This window comes from Trachurus japonicus, chromosome 3 (assembly GCF_045865225.1).
Source record: "Trachurus japonicus isolate A0001 chromosome 3, Traja_1.0".
In the NCBI taxonomy this organism is placed as follows: domain Eukaryota; kingdom Metazoa; phylum Chordata; class Actinopteri; order Carangiformes; family Carangidae; genus Trachurus; species Trachurus japonicus.
The window spans coordinates 36028121-36049793 of record NC_140909.1 but is presented as its reverse complement, the minus strand read 5'-3'; the positions used below and the strand labels follow the sequence as shown (position 1 = coordinate 36049793).

At 41.0% G+C, this 21673-nt stretch overlaps 1 protein-coding gene across 2 annotated transcripts in view; it reads right to left on the bottom strand.

The window, feature by feature from the left end:
• Positions 1–3576: 3576 nt before the first annotated feature.
• The window catches only part of ano1a (anoctamin 1, calcium activated chloride channel a), a 57571-nt gene continuing 39474 nt past the window's right edge, over positions 3577–21673 (bottom strand). For both annotated transcript variants that reach the window (XM_085771783.1, XM_085771775.1), the window contains exons 14-25: positions 19909–19980; positions 17923–17997; positions 16090–16291; positions 14953–15064; positions 14778–14835; positions 13980–14080; positions 11688–11830; positions 8414–8566; positions 7559–7611; positions 5792–5976; positions 5568–5673; positions 3577–3967 (exon numbers count right to left, since the gene is read on the bottom strand). In XM_085771783.1, the coding sequence (XP_085627909.1) occupies positions 3725–3967; positions 5568–5673; positions 5792–5976; positions 7559–7611; positions 8414–8566; positions 11688–11830; positions 13980–14080; positions 14778–14835; positions 14953–15064; positions 16090–16291; positions 17923–17997; positions 19909–19980 (1503 nt within the window). In that variant the 3' untranslated portion in view covers positions 3577–3724. The remainder of the gene's footprint in view (positions 3968–5567; positions 5674–5791; positions 5977–7558; positions 7612–8413; positions 8567–11687; positions 11831–13979; positions 14081–14777; positions 14836–14952; positions 15065–16089; positions 16292–17922; positions 17998–19908; positions 19981–21673) is intronic.

Sequence of the window (21673 nt, the reverse complement as noted above, 5' to 3'; positions counted from 1 at the left end):
AACTAGGAAACACTTCGCTTTTACTTTCACTTCCGTTTCTGTCAAAGGCTTCCCAGACTGCATGGTCCTCCTGACCCCAGACCAGTCCTCATTTCAGCTTTTGTTTTCAACATGTTCAGTGTTAGACAGTTAGACAGTTAGACAGGGCAGTCCTCAGATCACTTTGTCATTTTGGACTTAGACGTAGGCCTACTATAACTGCACAAACACATCTCCACCTTCTGTGTTGTAATAGCAGAGTTATGCTGTTATGGGCAAAAACATTTGAAAATACACTGGGAAATACAGAGCATTGGGGAATAGCCTAAATATGGCCGTACAAGAAGTCTAGATAAAAAAGAAAGAAAAGTAAAGGTGGATAAAAAAAAAAAAGTTCCTTGAAAACACACTATTAAAATAATAAGGTATTTACTTTTTTATTTTGGCCTATAGACTTATTTTTTGAGTCACTTAGTTTACTATGTTTTACCTAATTCATTGTTTCAGGATTTATTGCATATTTGTATTTATTTAGGCTACTGTTGATTTAAAGTAGAGCAGAATAACCACTGTTAACACCAAGGTTTTCATAGACACACTGGAATCACCTGTCCACAGCTCTTGTCAGGTCACATCCATCAATATCACGTGTCATTTAATATATAAACCATTTGTTTGAAATTGTGTCAAAACAGACCTTGACCATGACCATGGACCGAATTCTAACCAGTTAACCTTGATTCCAGGTGAACATTTGTGCTAAACTTTATTAAAATTCCCTCAGCGGCTTACTTACTTGTGTTTTGCTACATTAAAGAGTAATATACACACTTCACCCTGTGTTTATATCCTGCCTGAATCCAATGTAATGGTGCCATTAAAGAATGAAATACTGATATTGATAATACACATAGTTATATCATGTTTGACTGAGCTTATATTCATCAGTTGATCTTATTACAGTTGTGATCACAAACCGTCTCCACCTCCTGACACTGAGTCCAGGTTTAAGATGAATTTGAATCATGGCTTTTGTTCATACCACTCTAATATTGCTGTTGTTGTTTTTCCACAAAAGTTCACTTTACATGTTGTTGCCACAAAAAAATCACAACAAAAAAACATTTTAATGAAGAATCCAGGAGGCAGCAGCAGCAGGTGAAATGCAGGAGTTTTAATGAAAGTGTACAGTCCAGGAGCTCGTCACTCATTTATTTAAAGAAAAAAAAAATAAGACTCATAGTATCAGAAACAGACAAGCCTGTTATACGTGCATATACACCATGCATGTAGTGAAATGGGCACTGACACACATTATAATAGATATTAGCATGTCACACTTGTAATGATGTACTGATGCTGTAAATACAACATGGCAACAGGAGGAGGACATGGGGTGGTGGTGGTGGGGTTTCACATGTGACCTAAGGTTATTAGAGATTCTAATTCATGACCTATCACTGAATATCAACACTAACCCGTACAGACACAGTATAAACAGTGTTAAGATTTGCTAAAAAATAAAATAAATAAATGTGCAGTTTTTGCTCAAATAAATGAGTCAAAGCCCAGACAGAAGTGACATTGTTGGCTAACATGGAACTTTAGGCTATGTGTTCTTCCAGGTACAGTGGAATAGGTCCGTATAAGACATTAAAGTAAAGTTTCTAGTTGGTAGATCGGTGGTTCCCTTTCAACATGTTAGAAGCACTTAGAAACACATAAAACTAAAAAAACTAAACAATAAAATAGATAAACAATAGTTTGACCTCAATGTGACTGATCATGACTGAAAATGACAAATTCAGTACAGTAATACATTCTGTCAGTCTGGGCTGATGGCCTCAATTTGGGTAGTTCAGAATATTTACAGCAGGGGGCAGTGTTTGAGACTGGGCCTGCACGTCTCAGCCAACAGTAAAATCTATGTTCTTCAAGCTTTTGTCCAGTCTCTCCCACGTGTTTTTTTTTTTTTTTTGCAGTTTTGGTAAATACAAAAAAATAAAATCTAATATTCAGTCTTTGTGCTTGAACAGTTTAAGAGCTGCAGCTTCAGGACAAGGCGAGATAATAAGAATAAAACACAGCTGCTTCTCCTGGTTTGCCACTCTGTCCCTTTTGTGTCAAAGCTGATAAATGAGCCGCTGATGGTGAAGGAGAGACTTCACTGGTGCTGCTGCTCAGAGGCGAGAAATACAACGCAAAGTCCAATTAAAATTTCACCTTGTTAAAGCCCCAGTATGTAACTTATTTGGCTTTTTATTAGCAAAAATCAAATATTGCTTTCATAAATACGTATTTCTCTATAGTCGAATCATACCCACATACAAATGAAAGCTTTCTCGTACCTTAGAATGAGTTGTTACAAGTCGTTACAAATACACAAGTGGGCGGCGCACCGAACCGAGGCTGCCATGTTGCATCGCCGTCGGCAAACCAACCGGATGTCATTTTACTCGACGAGAGAAAGACGGTAAAACGTGGGTCAGGTAATATATAGTATTGTTTTGCCTCGTGCTGGCGGACCACTTGTTTACATAGACGCTTGTTTATCCTGTTACATGCAGCGTCTGTTGTCTGTCTGACGCCTGCCCGATTTCACGTGAATGCAACATCACGAATACGTTCAGATATGCAACCGCACCGCTAGATGGGGAGAATTCCTACATACTATACCTTTAAGCTAATTTGGTGAGCACATCTGGATCACCGGTCAGCACAGCTGCTGACGGCTGTGTTGAGGAAAGTATTTCACTCTGTGACACTTTTAGGTTGACATGACATACGTATATATATTGATACATATCTAATTTGTTTGGAGGGAAATTAATGATAATAGTGCTTCTTTGAGAACATGTTGAATAAACCAGGTTTTCTAACATGTTTCCTGCTTGTTTTGTTGAAGGCATGAAATCATTTCATTTATAAAAACACTATTGTTAATTATTTTCCCCTCTGGCTGTGTGGGAAAGATTTCTCTCCACACTCAGTGTCGGAGCAGCACAGCCAGATGACATCATAACATTTTATATTTATACTGTTAATCTTCCAGTTCATAGCTATCCAGGCACGAAGCTGCTGTTTGTTCATACGACATAAATATAACAAGGAGAGAACGGTAGAAATCAACAGGCCTCATACAACAGCCAGATCACACGTGTCCTAAACTAAAGACATCAGTATTCATTCCTGTTTTTGTACAAATCTGTGCAAAAAAGAATTTTAAAAAAAGGCCTGTGGGAGTTTTACATCTGACGGCAGTACGGGGACACTGTCTTCAGCAGGACCATGTGGACGGACTGATGGAGGCAGAAGCTTCATTCAAGTCCTGCGGGAGAAGCGGCACATATGAGCTCAGGCTGCAGGTTTGGCACTGTGTTCTCAGACATCCTGAAGGTTCTCACCTACAGTGAACTAATGGCTTGTTCCTTTCAATTACATCCAGAATATGATGTCTGTGTGAGTGATGTGTGTGTGTTTTTGGTTACTGTAAAATGTAACAAACTAATGCTAAGAGGAGGTAAACTGAGGGAATCCAATTCAGGTTTTATGAAAATATTGCTGAACAATCTGGCAGCAGCGGAAGCGTCGCACGCGATGACAAACTGATGATGTGTTAATGGATGAAGTGTCGACCTTTAGCAGCCAGCTGGAAGTAGCTGATTCATGTATTTACAGTCTGAGTGCAGGTCTTGGTGTTTGCTTGTTTCCGTTTGTGCTCGTTTCCTCAGAGCCTGGCAGCAGTTTAACTGCAGTTAGCGTGCGAGATGGGCCGCGAGCGGGGCTGTGGTGGGCTCTGATTGGCCGGTGAGGGGTTGGCGCTGTAGTCCTGGTTGTGGTTGTCCCGCCCTGCAAGTCGTTTGCCCTGCTCCTCCTTCATGAACAGCTCCACCATGAGGATCTTCTCTTTGTGCATCTGCAGGCTGATGTCTTTGGGGATGTCTGGGATCAGCCAGTCCACAAAGTCACTCATGAGCATCACCACGTTCTGCAGAGTAAACAGAAACAAATTCACATTTATTAAAGACCCCCTCCGATGAAAATCGTGTTTTTTGAGCTTTTCACGTGTTCCTGTGGCATTTTTCTGATGTTAGAGGACATATCAGCAGAAAAGTGCAAAATTGCATCTCTGAGTTTTTCTGCCTTCTAATTGCTGTGAACCAACGGCAGATGCAAACTGGGGGGTGGCTGGGCGGGTGCAGAGCAGCACAGTCTCCGCCCACCCCCCAGAGCCTCTCTTCTAACTGGCAGCTGACAGATTCCCAAGTATGGTCATCATATTTGTCAATTAATATATAATTAAGTAATGTATCGGCATCAACAATATGTCTCATATCAGCAATAATTATTTTACTTAGCATCTCGTTATAAAATTATTTAAAGCAGAAGTAAGCGATCCGGTCGTTTGGGCTAATGCTGCGTTCCAGGCAGGCTTTTGAAACCGTAAATTACAGCTTCAAGTCACGACTTACGACTTTGTAGCGTTCCAGGCAACCCACTCGTGTTTCTCCGACCTGTTTTACCTGTGAAAGTCACTATAACGGCCACTCATAACTTCTGACCCGTGAACTCGTACCAGATCGAACTGGTACAACTTCACAGGTCGGAAAAACACGAGTTACGGGTTGCCTTGAACGCACCATAACTTCTTGTCAGCCGATGGAGTTAGCAGCCCCTGCCCTCGTCATGGATCTATTGGTCCTTGTCCCTACGTCACCACATTCACGCGCCCTTGGCTGCACACACAGCCCTTCATGCCGTTCTCTCTCCTCATTGGATAAAACTTGTAGGATACAAGAAAAGTTTTCTCCTCGGCTCAGAGCAGAGCAGAGTGACTGACAGACCCGTGTTTCAGACCAAACACTCTATAGAAGTGATTGCTGTCGGAAGATACAACTATTAAGACTTATATTAATATCGCTTACTTTTGCTTTATATAATTATTTAAAAAAGCTAGATGTGGTGATGGACATGTTGTGGTGGAAAAATCAACTCGTCATTGCTCGAGTAACGCATGAGTAACACATAAAACATAATGATGCATGTGAAAGAACTATTAACTCATTAATTGTGTTTCAACACTGTGTGTACTTATGTGTGTTTCTGGGTTTAGAAGTTAACCACAATCATCTCCCTGCTCTCAAGAGTCAATTCATTTCCACTCAATTAATAACCTCACATTTCCACGACTGAGTATTAGGGCCACATTGAGAAAACAAAAAAACAAAAAAACACAGACTTCGAGAATAAAGTCATAAATTTACGAGAATAAATTCGTAAATTTATGAGAATAAAGTCGTAAATTTACGAGAATAAAGTTGTACATTTCCTACGAGAAAAAAGGCACAACATTATGAGAATGAAGTAGTAAATTTACGAGAATAAAGTCGTAAATTTACTACTTTATTCTCGAAGTTTGTGATTTTTTTTATTTGTCAGTGTGGCCCTTATACTCTATCGTACATTTCCTAGGCCATAAAGCATCAATTATTAATGACTTGTTTGTTTGCTTTGCCCATATAAACAATGAAACTGAGTGACATGTGTATCCATGTGTGTGTGGTGCTGAGTGTTGTGTAGTTCAGAACCTGAAAGACGATGACGAAGGCGAGGCGGGCTGCCAGGATGGCCCAGAACTCTTTGGACAGTTCGTATGGAGTGTTGGACCAGGGCGGCTCTCTGTAGTCTTTGTACCTGAAGACAGAGGAGAAGGCTTCAGAGGTCTCATTTGATGCTTTACAGTTTGTCACACAATCTTTATCAGTTTTATGAGAGACATGAGACAACAACAAGGTTTTAAGAGAATCCTTACCTGCAGATGTCCACTTTGTAGCCCAGGTGCATTGGCTGCAGGGGGTCTGTGCCCGGCTGGAAGTCAGTGACGTTGAAGTAAGACAGTGTGTGGTCGATGAAGCCGTGCATGGTCCCGTCGGGGCTGTACATGTACTGGTAGACCAGCCGGGGGATGAAGTCAGAGGTGAAGGAGATGACGAAGGCCTGAGGGAGAGAAATCAGTTCATCTCTGTTCTCATCAGATCAAACAACTGTGACTCATCTTTTGTGGAAGTCTCACCGGCCTGTTACACATCGCAGCTACAGTACATGATTTTGAAATTGGGCCTCTCTTAATATCATATTGTGTCTCTCCTAGTATAATTTGATATAGACAAGACCTGTTGATGTCATATTCCACAATATACAAATCTGAAATATTCAACTATATAAGTGTATTTTCAACCACAGAAGTATTAAAAAGTAATTAATTCATAATGACAGAAATACAACATTCCAATATCTTGCAAACTCTATGTAGAGAGACAGAGCTACAGTACGGCAGCAAAGACAGGTGTGTGTGTGTGTGTGTGTGTGTGTGTGTGTGTGTGTGTGCGCACACAGCAGGTCAGCATCTGTTGTCACACTCATGCCACATGTCCAGTGTGTTCCTGACTGATCAAAATGCAACACAAAGGCCATGTGTGCTCTTATAACTATGACCCTAAGTTCTTGTTCAACCACATACCCACTGTCATGAATGCAGCTCTCATAAGGGTCTAAGGCAGTGTTTTTCAACCTTGGGGTCGGGACCCAACATGGGGTCGCCTGGATTTCAAATGGGGTCACCTGAAATGTCTAGTAATTGATAAAAACTGATAAAAATATTTTTTTAACTAATTATTATTCTTTTAAATTATGATTAAAAACCCCACAGGCAATCTTAAACAACTGTATTCTATACTTTCACTTTCTCAAATATAAATCCAGTTCAAATAAATGCAACATATAAAATCTGAGCTGTGCATCTTGATTGACATGGGTCACCAGAAATTTGTGAAAATGGGGTCTTGAGCCAAAAAAGGTTGGGAACCACTGGTCTAAGGTCAGAGGATGTTGTTATAATGCTGTGTAAAGCCTTTTGAGACAAACTGTTGAATGATGGGCTATACAAATTGCCTTGCCTTGCCTTGCCTCATAGTGAACACTAGATGTCAACATCGCTCCACACGCTGACTTCCTTGTGTGCTCTTTCTCTACCCAGGGGTTTGGAGTGGTGTGTCCCTGCCTGTTGGGGATTCATATGCAACGTACAGTAGGAACATAATCTGCCACCTACACACTGTACAGCTTCAGACCTGGGACACTCCTGAAGCTGCTCTCTGCTCTGAACCATTTTTAGACGGAGAGGTCACAGCCTTGTTGAACCGAGCAGTCAGCTTGCACGGAAATTCAGAGATTGTGTCACAAAAGTGCACACCCCTTTCATGTGAAATGATTCGTTTGGCAGCTTCAACTTTTTTGAACAATGCAGTGTGAGACTTCCACATGACCATACAGCTACCTTTAGTCTGAGGTCTCACATGACTGATCCTATTTGGAACAGTGTGTTTACCACTGAGGGACAGAGATGCTGCACATTCAAAGTGTATACCACAAACAGACAGTCTTTTAAATTAAGGTCCAGGCTCATGACTAGAGAGACTCATTCTACTTGTGGCCTTTTGTGTGAAAAGTGTGGACAAACCTGTGTTCCATGATTTGTCATTTCAACTGTAAAGTGATGATAAAGTCATATGAGACTTACGTTGACGATGACTGCTACCTTGCTGAGGCCTCTCAGGAGGTTGTACCAAATACCTGTAGGTGTGAAAAGAGAAGAGGAGTTTCAGCATGTCCCCACGACATGGCAGGAGCTCCCTAAGCATTAAGTGGACAGATTTCACCGTGATGTGTTGTGCTGTACTGTATGTGTGTGTGTCAGCTGAGGGGTAAAACGTGCTCTTTATATCACTGCAGAAGAGAACCATAGATTTTGAGGCTGACTTTCTGTTCATGTTTGGTCATTTCTCTACATTAAAGAATTAAAATTTGGGTTTTTTGATGCGGGGTTTTATGAGGTAGATGGGATGGACTACTGTGTTCCCAGACACAGGAGTGCACTGTATTGTGCAGCTCTCTAGTTGGGTACAGATACGTAGATTCCTAAGAATCGAAATAATAGTCGGCATTTGAAAAAAATGTAGAGCAGAAGTTAAGTTCTGTTTTCACAGGAAGATAAACTGCAGAAATATTTTACATAAAACAAATACTCAACACAGTGTTATTTCCTCATGTCAAAAATCCAAATTAACCCTTTGTAATCTTTCACACTGCTGTCAGCTTCAAGTTGCAGACTATTGTGTGAATGAAGCAGCAAACAGAGATCGTTTGTCAGAAAGACAGTAGATTGTGTGTGCAGTGCATTTTTGGACATATAAGAATCTCACCCATCATTATATTTCATTGGTTTAAAGAACAACAGTTTGGTTTCATGTTGGTTGGAACCAGTTTGGTCCCTGGTAGAGTGAAGGCATTCACTTCTGATACAACTCCATACTTAAGTCCACAGTCCTCATCCTTCAAAATAAAGTTAATATGAGACGATGAAGAGAACACATACCAATGTCTTTAGCCTTAGCTGCGATCGGCCTCCGCAGCTCCATGACAAACTTCTTGGCGTCCAGGCGAATCTCAATGATGTTGTTCAGAAGAGCAAAGAGCGGTGCCAGTGGGAAGGAGGCCACGAACAGAGTCACCATCCCAAACTGAATGACTACAGGAACAGACAGGAGAGGAGAGGAGGCTGGATCAACACACTGTCAGGACACACACAACTCAGTAGTGGAAGGCTGCCTTGTGATTCCCCATGAAACAGGATTTTTATAAACAGCTCAAAAAAGCCGAGGTGAAAAAAATGAAATATTAATCAAGACTTGTTCTAAACCTAGTCTATGTCTGACGATGTGTCCAGACATAGACTAGGTTGTGGAACTGCTGTTAAAAACTACTTTGATGGAAGGTGACCAAAGCTGCTGGAAAAGTCACTTAATGTTGTTGGATGATGTAAAATGCTAATTAGCATATTCATGATTTTGTATTAGCATTCAGCCTAGTGTAGTGTCGGCTTACGCAGTATTTTAAAACAGGAAGTAGCTTAGGTTTGTCCAAAAGGTCACTAGTTTTGTTGCTGAGTTCTTTTAAGGGGAAAAAAGGAGTCTGGGTCTGACGCCAGTACAGTACATGTCTGGACTGTTTATGGTCAAATCCTTGTTGTTGTGTGTGAGTGTTGTTCGTCTCTGTGCGTCAGCCCTGCATTAAACTCAGCTGGGTTTGGCTCTAGCCCCCTGCGACCCTGCATGGACAAGAAGTACAGTAGAGACAATGGATTTCTGGATGGACAAAATCCCCGGACACATAAATGAAAGACTACACTGAGCTGGATTCACTGTAACATGATCACCTTCTGAAGATTTCTCTCTCCCTCCCTCTAATGCTCTGTCTGCCTGGTGAGTCTTATGTTCAGTTCTTCCTCTTCCTCCTTTAGTAATAATGATACACAGTATATATAATGACAGTAGTTTATTTGCTGTAATGGAAGTGAGGCTCAGTGTGGTGGAAGTGCTCCTCCTCTTCACTGCAGTTGCTGAGCGGCTGCAAAACCAGTGCAACTGTGGCTCAGCACTCTGCTGAGCAGTGGAGGAAATGTTGGTCAGTCAGTCAGTCAGTCAGTGACATTAGAGATTAAAGGGCTGGTTTTGCTGTTGTTGTCATAAAAGTCACTAAAGAGTCTGAATCCCTGATATACAGTATGTAGCAACAATTGCACTAAGCTGGCACTGGTATTGTATTCACAGACTTCCCTGGCTTCAGTGTTGTGGTCCATACACAAAGTCATATGCAGTCAAATGTAGCCAGGGCACATGATCAACTAGAGGCATGGTGACAGGACCCATCAACTGTCACAAGCATATTTATGTTATTTGTCTGCTGATATGACACATGCGGTTTAAATTATGTAAAGGGGACTATACCAGAGAAGCTATACTTCCTAAACATCTATGAGAAGAACGACATCAACCCACTAACTCTAAACCTACACCTGTTCCTTCTGTTACTAACTGACTCAATGCACCACTATCTCATCTAACTGTCTGCTGTGCACACATTCAGCCGAGTATCTCTGTATAGATCGTGGAAAAGATGGATGGATGGAGCACTGGGCAGGTCTGGGAGCTGGATTACAGCTCTAAATATAAAGTGAATCACTGTTTTAACCAGTTGGGAGCAGAAGAACAAACCTTTTTACAAATGTTCAAATGTTTTTCGAAAACAGCTGCCTGTGGAGGCTCAGAGCAACATTCAAGAGCAGTGATTCTAGGACTTAACGATTTAAATAAAACTCACAGGCCACCTATTGATATCACCTATGATATGGAGAGCTTGTGCAGGAGAAGTGTCTGCAGTGGAACAGTGAATTTCTCGTATTCTGCAACATTTCAATGCATTAATGGGACAGAGCAGTGAAGAGAAACAGGAAAATGACTGAGATCAGGAACTCTCTACTGAGGAACTTCTACCCTGAGGAACCTAATCACTCAGCTGCAGGTTTTGAAATGTCTGTCAGAAGTTTTCTTCTCGAACCATCTTGATCATCTCTGTTCTTTATGTAGTAGTAGACAACGACTATTAGGCTACTGCAAAAATATCACACTTCAACAATTGAATAAAGGTCAGACTTAATATGCACCAATCAGACATCACATTCTGACCACCTGTCTGATATTGTGTTGGTCCCTTTTGCTGCCAAATACACAACAAACTGCGCTGCACTGTGTTTTCTGACAGCTTTCTATCAGAAGCAGCAGTCTGAGCAGCAGTAGCTGGTCTGTTGGATGGGAGCACACGGGCCAGCCTTCTCTCCTCACGTGTATCAATGAGCCTGTGGCAAAAAAAGTGGTCAAAAAAAGTGGTCAAATCCATCAGGTTTGACCAGTTTGCTTCACCACTGTTCCTTCCTTGGACCAACCTTTGATGGATCCTGACCACTGCAGACCGGGAACAGCCCACAAGAGCTGCAGCTGCAGCACATGAGACCCAGGATCATTTTCCTGCTTCTAACACATCAGCATGTTCACCTGCTGCCTAATATACCCCACCCACTAACAGGTGCTGTGATGAAGTGTTGTTCAGTGTTGTTAGGCCTGATCGGTGTGTGTATGCATATGTTGTATGTACACAGTAAAACCCTGAATCTACCGTTTGTCCTTAAACACACACACATACACAGAAGCGTGTGGCGCAGATGAAGCTGAGGTTTCACTCTGCCTCTGGATCCTGTAAAACTGGATTTGTTAATTGAAGCTTGATCACAGTGAACCGTCAGAGAGACCTTTGAGACCTTGCAGCTTGTCGTTATCCGAGCATGGTGTTTCCCTTAAGCCAACACACAACGCTGAATAGAGCTGACATTCAATGTCAACAAAGGTCAAACAGAGAAACAGGAGTCAGCTGTGTTTGTTGGTGCATACACACTGGATTAGGGTTCCCCAACAGAAAACAGTGAGTTTCACTCACAGTGCTGTAAACGTGTTTTGTGTTCCTGCTTTTGCATTAGTGAAACACGGCACCAGGAATTAGGGAGTGTGTAAATCTCTCTGTTGCTGGGGTGTGTGTAGTTCAGAAACCCTTTGCTCATGTGCCCAAAGCTTATCTAGAGCTAGCCTTATTGTTAGCCTAGCAACTGTGGCCAGTCTGCCTGGCTACCTGTATTATCTCATACCATCATTAATCTTACTTATTATTTGCTGTTAAAATTCTTCATTCTTCTCATGTCAGATTTAATAATAACTAACTCAGTTTAATGACATTTGGTGTGTGTTTGTATTCAGACTCACTCATCTCCATGTACTCGGGGCTGAGGCCGACAAAAGGCCCCAGCAGGTGGTCTTTCTCGTGGCGGTGCAGGGTTTTGTTCAGCTCCTCCTCTTCCTTTGAGTCCAGCTCTGACTTCCTCTTCCTCAGCAGCTTCTTCAGCTTCCTGCTCAGAGGACCAGAGGTGGAGGAGATGTTCCAGTATGTTTGTTTGTCAGTAGACAGTGTTACACAGAAAGTCCTGACTGGATCAGTCTATGAATCTGTCTACCACTTACTAATAATAATTGGCTAGCAATAGCCTTCACAGTTGCTACAAAGTTATTATATTGTCAATGGAAAAACACTTCAGCTCCTACTATCCAAGACTGGTTCAATGGAAAGAGTCATATAACGCAACACAAACTCTATGGACTAATATGAAAACATTTGGTGTTCTTTTCTATCTGCTATAGCTTGAGTGATAGTGAAGTGGATTTGGTTTGGGAGTAACGTCCTGATACAGTATGTAAGGAATGTGGTCTCTGCCAAGGTAGATCACACTGTATTTGGGATTTACCAGCCCTGTCTAATTGTTTGATTATGTGAAGATGTAGGATGCTGTAGCAGTTTATTATGTGGGGAAGCTATGGTGCCCATTTTGATATAATGTCTTTACATAGTTTTTTTTGTTTTTGTTTTTCTTAATGTATTTATTTACAAGAGCCTTTTCATTTTCATTATGTATTAATTTATCCAATTGTGTTTTATTTTTTGGGTGAGTGGGTATGAGATGGAGAATGTCTGGGGGATGATGAACTGTGGAGGCGGGGAAGGCTTTTTTTTTTCTTTTTTTCCTGAACGAATTTTGAGCTGCATAAGATACTCCCCGCCTTAAACTTGTTCTGTCACTTTTTTTCTCTCTGAAACTAAATGTATATCCCCATCTCTAAAAACTCTCAATAAAAAGAGATTTAAAAAAAAAAAAAAAGACTTAGTAAACTCACCTATCTAACACCCCATAGCCCTCCCCTCTTCCACACTCCTCCACAACAATTTGCTATTGTTATTTTTGTTACTGGTGTGATGCCTATGTGGAATTATTTTTGTTATTTTCGTTCTCATGGCTATTATCATAGGTGTCACCTCCATAACTATTATTACTATTATTATTATCATCATCATTATCGTATCATTGTCACTCGTACCATATCAAATACCAGATTATAGGCCCACACACACACACACGCACACACACACACACACACACACACACACACACACACACACACACACACACACGCACACACACACACACACACACACACACACACTGATACACTCAAACTTTTATTTCATCTTATTTATTTATTATTTATTTATTTTTTCCCCTCTCTCTCTCTTTTCTCTCTCCTTTCCTTTTTGCTTGTTGAGTTTGTCTTTTTTTGTCCGGTTCCTGTGTTACTTTGTTGTTGTTGTCTGTTGGTAATCTAGTCCAATTATGGTGTCACCTGTCTTGTTTTGTTTTATTTCACAATTAAAAAAAAAAAAAAAAAAAGAATCTGTCTACCACACACAGTGTTGTAGGCTATAGTGATCTGTTGGGGAGCCGAAAACTTCACTTCAAACTATAATGCAATGCTTCGTTATAACTTGTTTTAATATAACATCTTACTGCAGTACAGTTTTGTGTCTGAGCAGTTTTTACTTCATACTTTCTGCAGTTCTTTGTCTCAGTCAGTCCGGTTTTCATAAAACATAACAACAGTTGGTGTCTGAGTCTTGAAGCTCTAGAGAAAAGCTTCAGTTCCCAGGTGATAATGTGTTCGATGATAATGTTACTGTAAAGTGGCAACTGTATCAGAGACCTTTGCACAGGTGAGTTAAGAGTTATGAAAATAATGTTGATGACCTGAGGCCTTGCATTTTCTTTTAAATCTTTAATCCCTCTGTCTCTTAGTAACATGTCATGTGGATTACAGGTGGATCATAGCCGTGTTGTGTCTTAGTGCACTCACAGTGTATTAGGTCTGTGAATTCATCTTAACACTGTGGACTGTATGTACAGTACAGTACAGTAAACTCTGATGGAATTAACTGTGAGGAGGAGAACAGAGAAAATTGCAGGCTGCCAGAGTTCAGCAGGTATGTCTGGTTTCCAGGTAAGTGTGTCTGAAAAGCAGACGGCCGTTTAAATGGCTGCTCTCTGAGTGGGTGTGCATAATTTGTTCTGTGGCTCTGCACCCACATGTTGTGATGTGTTGTTCAGCTCCGTCTTTTTGTGCACTGGTGTTGTGGGTCTGTGCTAGAGATTGCGTGTACAGCTCTGCACTCACGGTATGCCGATCTCAAACAGGTTGTTCTGGATGAGCTGCTTGCCCAGCATGGTGATGCATAGCTGGATGCACAGCTCCATGAGGCAGCCTGCGTGGGCACACTGGGGAGGGAGCAGGAGTACACGAGTCAGGAGGTGACAGCAAATCAAAGTGTAATATAAAGTTTACAGAGCTGACTGTGGGACATTAAAACAAGCAGAAATAGATCACAGCTGCATTTATATACAGTGGAGGCTTCATCTTTACAAAGTTCACTGATTATATTAAAATTTGGTCAGTGTATCTTTTGGTCATTGGATTTTCTTTTGAAGAATGGGAATTAAAAAAACAAAAATCATTGGTTTATTCTATTTTCGTTTTGAAATACAAAAAGGCAAGACTATCAGCTGGCCTGATATAGACCAGCCCAGCCAGCAGTCTTGCCTTGTAAATGACAACTTCCAGTGCCAGAATATGTTTTTTTGTTTCTGTTGTCTAGAGATTTTACTTTTGTTATATAAAATAGAACATGGAAATCAAACTGTTTTTACATTTTAGCGAATTGTTCTTTGATACTCAAAAAAAATAATGCTTTGTGTTTCAATTTTATTTTGTGTATTTCAAAATGAAAATCCAAGAAACCAATCATTTTTTGTTTTTTAATTCCCATTCATCAAAAGAAAATCCAAAGACCAAGAGATACACTAACCTAAAATACCGCAATCATTTTATTTTTGGATTCTAATTCTAAAATTGAATTAAAAACTCTGTTAACCTTGCTGCTAAAACCACAAAAACCAGCACAAAGTAGAGAATTACCTCCTCCATTCTGTATGATCCAATAACATACAAGTAGTTCCCAGGACGCCCAACAAGCCTGTGAGTAAACACATGGTTAAAGGTTGTCATGCTGGTGAGGGAAAAAAAGGAAGTGGACAGGATGTGTTGTGTTCACTTCATGTACTGAAACATGCAGTGAGAGGTTTTCTGTTACCTGCCCCTGAAGAAGGCCAGGTACACAATAGGTGTGAAGGCATTGACAAACTTCAAGATGAAGGTTTTGAAGATGAGACGCTCTTCGAAGCTCTTGTCTGTCTTTGGGACCTCTGAGGAAGAGAAAACAGGCCACATGACTTCATGCAGTAAAAACTCAATATCTTACCAAGAATATTTGTATTACAGTATTTCTAGCACACTTGCAAACTGGTCACCTTCTGGCTACAGTCACCTTTTTTATGTCAACCAGGGTAGTAGAAGTGAATGAAGAGGGTTTTAGTTGTGTATGTTGTCACCCTTTTCACTACTCCAGAGTTTGTAGGTCTGTCTAGTCAAAACTAATCTCATAATACCTAAAATAAGACTCATCATATAAAAAAGTAGCTTGTTTTTAGACACTTTTTTTTTTAAATAAGTAAAAAAAAATCTGATAGTAGAGCAAGTTTAAAACTTAAAACTGCTTTCACTGGCAGATTTTTCTACTTATTTCAAGTGAAAATTTGATTGAAACAAGTGAAAATTATCTAAGAACAAGTTAATTTTTAGGTGATGAGTCTTATTTTAAGTGGAAAGAGATTAGTTTTGACTAGAAATGAGACATTTTGACAAGAAATAAGACAAATATTCTTGGAAAGATTTTGAGTTTTTGCAGTCTGAGACTGTGCCCCTCAAATCACTTATATAATATAAACAATATTATAGAAATGCCTGCACAGGTGCAGTGTGTGTTGGATGTGTGACATAAGGTAATGGTAGTTCTTCTAAATGACTCATTCAATATCTTTTAACCTCTCATTTTGGAAAGCCACCAATAGTAACCCACAGTCCGGCATTTGTGAACAATCCTTTAAATGTATTTATCTTCTCAGTCTTTTAGAACTACTTCTGAGTAACATAAAAATAAGAATGCCTCCCTCAACCTGTGTTTCTCCACTCAGAGTTTGCTCTGGGGTCTTTTTTTTGAACTGATGGTAATTACAGTAATGTGCCACAGCGGGAAGTCATTCAGACAGAGCTGTGAGAAGTTTATCGATCAGGAGGTTTCCAGTGGAGATGGACAGACTCTCCAGAGACAATAAAAGACGTCTTACAGCTGGAGTCAGTGTCTGAGTGTGTTTAATGAAATGCTCCTCACCAAGCGTGGTGAGCCAGCGGGCGATGGCGCCGTAGATTTCGTCTAAGACGATGATGATGATGAGGTTGATGATGGCGGCGGTGGTCTTCACTGTGGCTCTGATGTTGGACCGCGCTGCAGGGTAGTTGCTCATGTGCAGGGCTGCTTTAATGCTGATCCGGTAGAGGATGACCCCAAAGACTATGGCAAAGGTCACAGTGATCTACAGCAGAGGAGGAGAACAGGTCTAATATTTACTGATCAATAGTCTGTGTATGTGACAGCTTATAAAATGTCTGCTGGATCGACCTCCTGTTCTTTAAACATTCACCCTATCAAACTTAATTAGCAGCAGCAACAACAACAGGAAGGACTGGTGTAAACATGTAACTCCAGAGATATGATGTTTGGCTCTCAGAGGATACTGTACTTGTGATACTGTCTGTTTCTTTTTCACTGTAGAACTTGAACATGTTCATTGATTTATTTTGGTGTTGTTGTGGGTCTGCCTGACTACAGTGTCAAGGTGGGTGCAGCCTGATTCTGGGCAGTCCCTGACGAAGATAACCACTGTGACAGTGCTGTGCTGCTCTTTGTGAGAACTGTTTTGTTTCTCTGTATAGTAAGGATAAGTCTTCACTGTGATCATGTAGATTATGATTTGCTGTTATACCTAAAAAATAAATTGTACCAAACCTCTACAATGAGCCTCAGTGTGTAGCAGGCATGACAGTTTACACATGTGTTAAATCTGTGTCAATCTTGTATTTTTGTAAAGCTTTTGTTTTGACTGTTGCGTCTTTCTGTGGAAACAATCATAGTGTTAGGGCTGGGGTTCACAGACACAAGCATTTTATCAGATCTGAGACCAGTATCACATCCGCCTATTAAAGGATAATTACCGTTTTTTTTACAACTGGACCTTATTTATAGCATAAAATACGATCATTTACTCACCCAGATAACTTTGGTGTCATTACAAGTCGTTCCGACGAAATTAGATCCAGCCGAGAGCCATATAATGCGAGTCTACAGGGCAGCGGAGTGCAGCCTCTAAATAACACATTATCTGCTGCGAAACTCGTTCATTTCACCAATAATTTGTTATGATACGCTAGTGCTAATCCCCACTGAGTCCGGGGTTAGCTGTTATCAACATCCGTGGTCTGTAGGTTGACCTACTGACCTCTGACCTGGATGATGTCATCTCTGAGCACGGCATGTTGCTACTGTTAATGCTACGGTTCGTTTCTGCGTGTTTCCGACTTGTCAGAACAAAATGAGCAGCTGGATGAAGTTCAGCTTCCACAGGCTTCCTCTCCACAACCTGGACTTAAAACTCTGGCTAGTCGCGCTATAAATGGACCCGAATGCCAAAGTGGAATGATTATTATCAGAATGAGCCGGGCGGCGGTCGGAGATGACATCATCCAGGTCAGAGGTCAGTAGGTCAACCTACAGACCCTGGATGTTGATAACAGGTAACCCCGGACTCAGAGGGGAATAGCACTAGCATATCATAACAAAATATTAGTAAAATTTCGCAGCGCATGTGTTATTTAGAGGCTGCATTGCACTGCCCTGTCTAGAAATAAGGTCCAGATTGTAAAAAACGGTAATTATCCTTTAAGGAGTTTTAAAACCCTCGCTGAGGGTCATTAAGTGTGTCACTCTGTCAGTGAGTACTGCTGAGTAACAAAATGAAAACTTAATAAAAGGTTTAACAAGAGATTCGGTGGCATTTTGGAAGCAGGGGTCAAACCCAGAATAGAAGCAGTGAACACAGACCCATGGGTGGGTTGTAAACCTTATCACTCTCACTCATCACAGTGAGGAGGGAGACTGGAGACTCACCAGGAAGAACATCATCACCACAGTCGTCAGGTAAGCTGGCATTCTGTCTGTACACGTCAGCTTCACCTTCTCACCCTGCACCACACACACACACACACACACACACACACATACACAGCATTATGTATGTATTTGTACCATGAATATAATCTCATGCTGTATGTTAATGTGTGTTTCTGCTGCCACAACCGTATGACATCTCCTGTCAGCAGCAGCTCTTTATGCCCTGGGCACACAGATGCACACAGTACACACATCCTAAACACACACACACACACACACACACACACACACACACACACACACTGTGCGGCTCCAGTGGAGCAAAGCTAACCACGCCCCGAGCTATTGTGTCACATTCAAGCCTACTGAGAATTGGGTCAGGGAGCCCAAGTGACTGTGTGTGTTTATGTATTTGCACCGTTGTGTGTGTGTGTGTGTGTGTGTGTGTGTGTGTGTGTGTGTGTGTGTGTGTGTGTGTGTGTGTGTGTGTGTCCTCTTCTGTGTTCCATGAAAAGATGATAAAGAAGAAGCGACCTTAGTACAAGACAAATGTCTAAAGGCTGATCATCAACATGAACATCCTTCACTACATGTCATCTCGAATGTGTTCACCACACACACACACACACACACACACACACACACACACACACACACACACACACACACTGATGAGGCTGCTCCACTTGTCAGGGCTGAGTGTGTGTTTCCTGAAAGTAAAGGACTCACTACTTGAACCTGCTGTAATAGTTATTTATAGGATGATTTTAAGAACTCTGTCATGATCAAATGAAATTAATGACAATCATTTAAAGGGATAGTTCAACATTTTGGCAAATTGGCCCATTGCCATAATCGCTATAGTCATAGCAGTAGGTTCGTTACCTTTAATTGTTGGTGCAAGCTATTTTTAGAACAGCGGCGCAGAACTGTGAGCTGCTCAGAGCTACGCTACGGAGGCTCATGGGATTTCTTGGTTTCCCTCATCAATCCAACAACTCCAAAACGCTCTGGTGGACAAGTTGTGACCTGCACATTCACCACGCTATGAGATAATAACGTAATGTTACGAGACAGAGTTGTTTTCAAGGTAAATTCATGCAAAACCACTGATGCGCGTTCCCGTCGGGAACAGATTTTCAGCAAGCAGTCTCTGAATTTCCCTCTAAAACAACTCTGTCTTGTAACGTTCCGTTATTATCTCATAGCGTGGTGAATGTGCAGGTCAAAACTTGTCCACAAGAGCGTTTTGGAGTTGTTAGATTGTGTATTTGATGAGTTTGATGAGGGAAACCAAGAAATCCCATTAGTCTCCGTAGCGTAGATCTGAGCAGCTCGCCGCTCTGCTCCACCATTCTAAAAGTAGCTTGCACCGACAAATAAAGGTAACGAACCTACTGCTATGACTATAGGGATTATGGCAATGGCAATCTTACAAAGAAGCTCTGCCATAAGTGTGTGACCTACAGTTCAGAGCCTGGACAATCACAGCTCTGCTCAGATTATATGCTTCATTTTCATTTGGTGTGTTTCTGTTCATGTGCAGCTCAAGATGAACTGACACAGTACTGATGTATGAAGGACCAAGGGTGTCTCTCTAGGTTCATACTTTAAGAGGCCTTAAAATATGAATTATAAAAACAATCTTAACCCACCAATGAATACTCATGATTTAAAAATAAAATAGCCTAGAGCTTTTTATTTTCTATTTATCTTAATATCTTACAATATAAGATTAAGGGAATGCTTTATTTCTTTTGACATCCCTGGTCCTCCACTGAATGGCGCATCTGAACAAAGTGGTGATTTTAGTGTGGTATTAAATGTGGAGCTGCTGTATTTCACACTGTGTGAATGGCAACTTATGATGAATAAAACATTTGACAGTAATTTATAAAACATTAAGCTGATTCTGGACTCCACTCATCGGACTGAATATGTTCAGTTTAAACCCAGATAAAAATCAGAGTGAATGATTTTTACCTTGGGGGTTGAATGTTCCAGTCTCATCGTCTTTTGCATGACCCGGAACTCGTACTCTGCTCGGTTGTGGTCCTGGAGGAGAAACCATCCCAGATGTTACAGTCATTGATACAAGTGTGTTAGTGAGCAGCCAGAGAGCAGGACAGTAGAGACACTGAGGTCAGCACGGTGTGTTTAAGTGCAAGAGGAGAAAAAAAGCATTGACCATGCACTGAGAAAACATGAAGTAGGAAGCACAAATCACTATCTAACCCTAACCCACAACCAAACTAATAACTAGTAACTGAACTTTAAGAGTCTCAACAGGTGAATAATGATAAATAATAGACAACTGAATCAGACATCAATATAATCTCTGTGCATCCAGTACAGGGTGAGACTTGCAACAGTTAGCAAAAATGCTAAAAAAAAAAATAAAAAAAAGTCTCTTTGACATTGATGTCACTGAATGCTGTCGAGTACCATAAAGTGAACTCATCTGTAAGATGCAAGTGCAATGCATGATGGTATATTTCCTTGGTTAGTGACCATCGAATGAAAATTACTTTTCCCAATACATTGTGGGTATTACCATTTCTCATTGTGTGTGTGTGCGTGTGTGCATGTGGCTGACTCTGATTTAGTGTGAAGTTCCACACGTTGGTGTGCGTGTGTTGTTGTCGGATAACGTTTTCACGATGAGGGGGAATGTAGAATTAATATTTTATGTTATGTAATATGCAGCCAGAGGCGAGTGTATACAGTACAGTAGCCTCTGTCTGCAGTCAGCAGAGGAGTGAAGACATGTGATCACAGCTCTGGAGGAGACAGACAACCGTCCCCGTAACTCCTCACAACTCTGCATTACTGCTGTCAGTCACCGCTACAAGTTGTCGACACAACACTGACATGTTGTCACTTCTTAAAGTTGACACAGTGAACGTGTCACCTAACACTCGTTTACACATTAGCAGACAGAGCTGGTTCTGTGCACCTGATGTGGAGTAAGTCAAACATTCCCTCCCTCCTGTCTCAGCTTCATTCAGCTGCAGTGAGACGTCTGAGTGTTGTAGTGTATTATCCACCTGAACATTTTTGCTTTAATATTTTGAATTATCTTATGTTCTTCATGGTGTTTTCTTAGCCTAAAAGTTAAGGGATATGTCAGAGGTCATTCACCATTTGGATAGGAACTTCATTTGTGATAAGTAACAGTTTATAGTTAAATGGAATAAATATAAATAAATTCAGATGTTACAAGAGAAAAGGCACAAGCATACATTTACAGCAAGATGTTTAGATTAGGTGTCTAGCAGTAGTGTGGAATGTACCCTTACTAATGTGTTCCTTGTCATCTACCCATCTCTGTGGGTCATAGTTTTTGGGGATACTTGACACTGTATCTATGTTTAATTTAGCTTGGTCAAGAGGTTAAATGTCAGATGGCATAGGTTAGGTTTTGTTTTTAGATCCTGTCTTTGTCTGACCATCTTCGACAGACATATCCTTATATTGGGAGAAGGCGGAGTTTTAGAAGACGTATATAAGGTTTAGGGTTTAGGCCAAGAGAGAGAGATCTCATATTGGCACCAGAGATGCTCTAGGATTCGGCATTTTTGACACTGTTCTTTTTTATTGTAATAAACTCTTTTTGAATGCAAGTAAAGACGTGTCGGCGGCGATCCCTTCTTTTCATCAACACATCGATATACCACAGTGTCCACATAGGAAGCTGACAGTGTCTCGGGAGTCTTGTGGGATGGGACAGGAATCCTAACAACAGTCC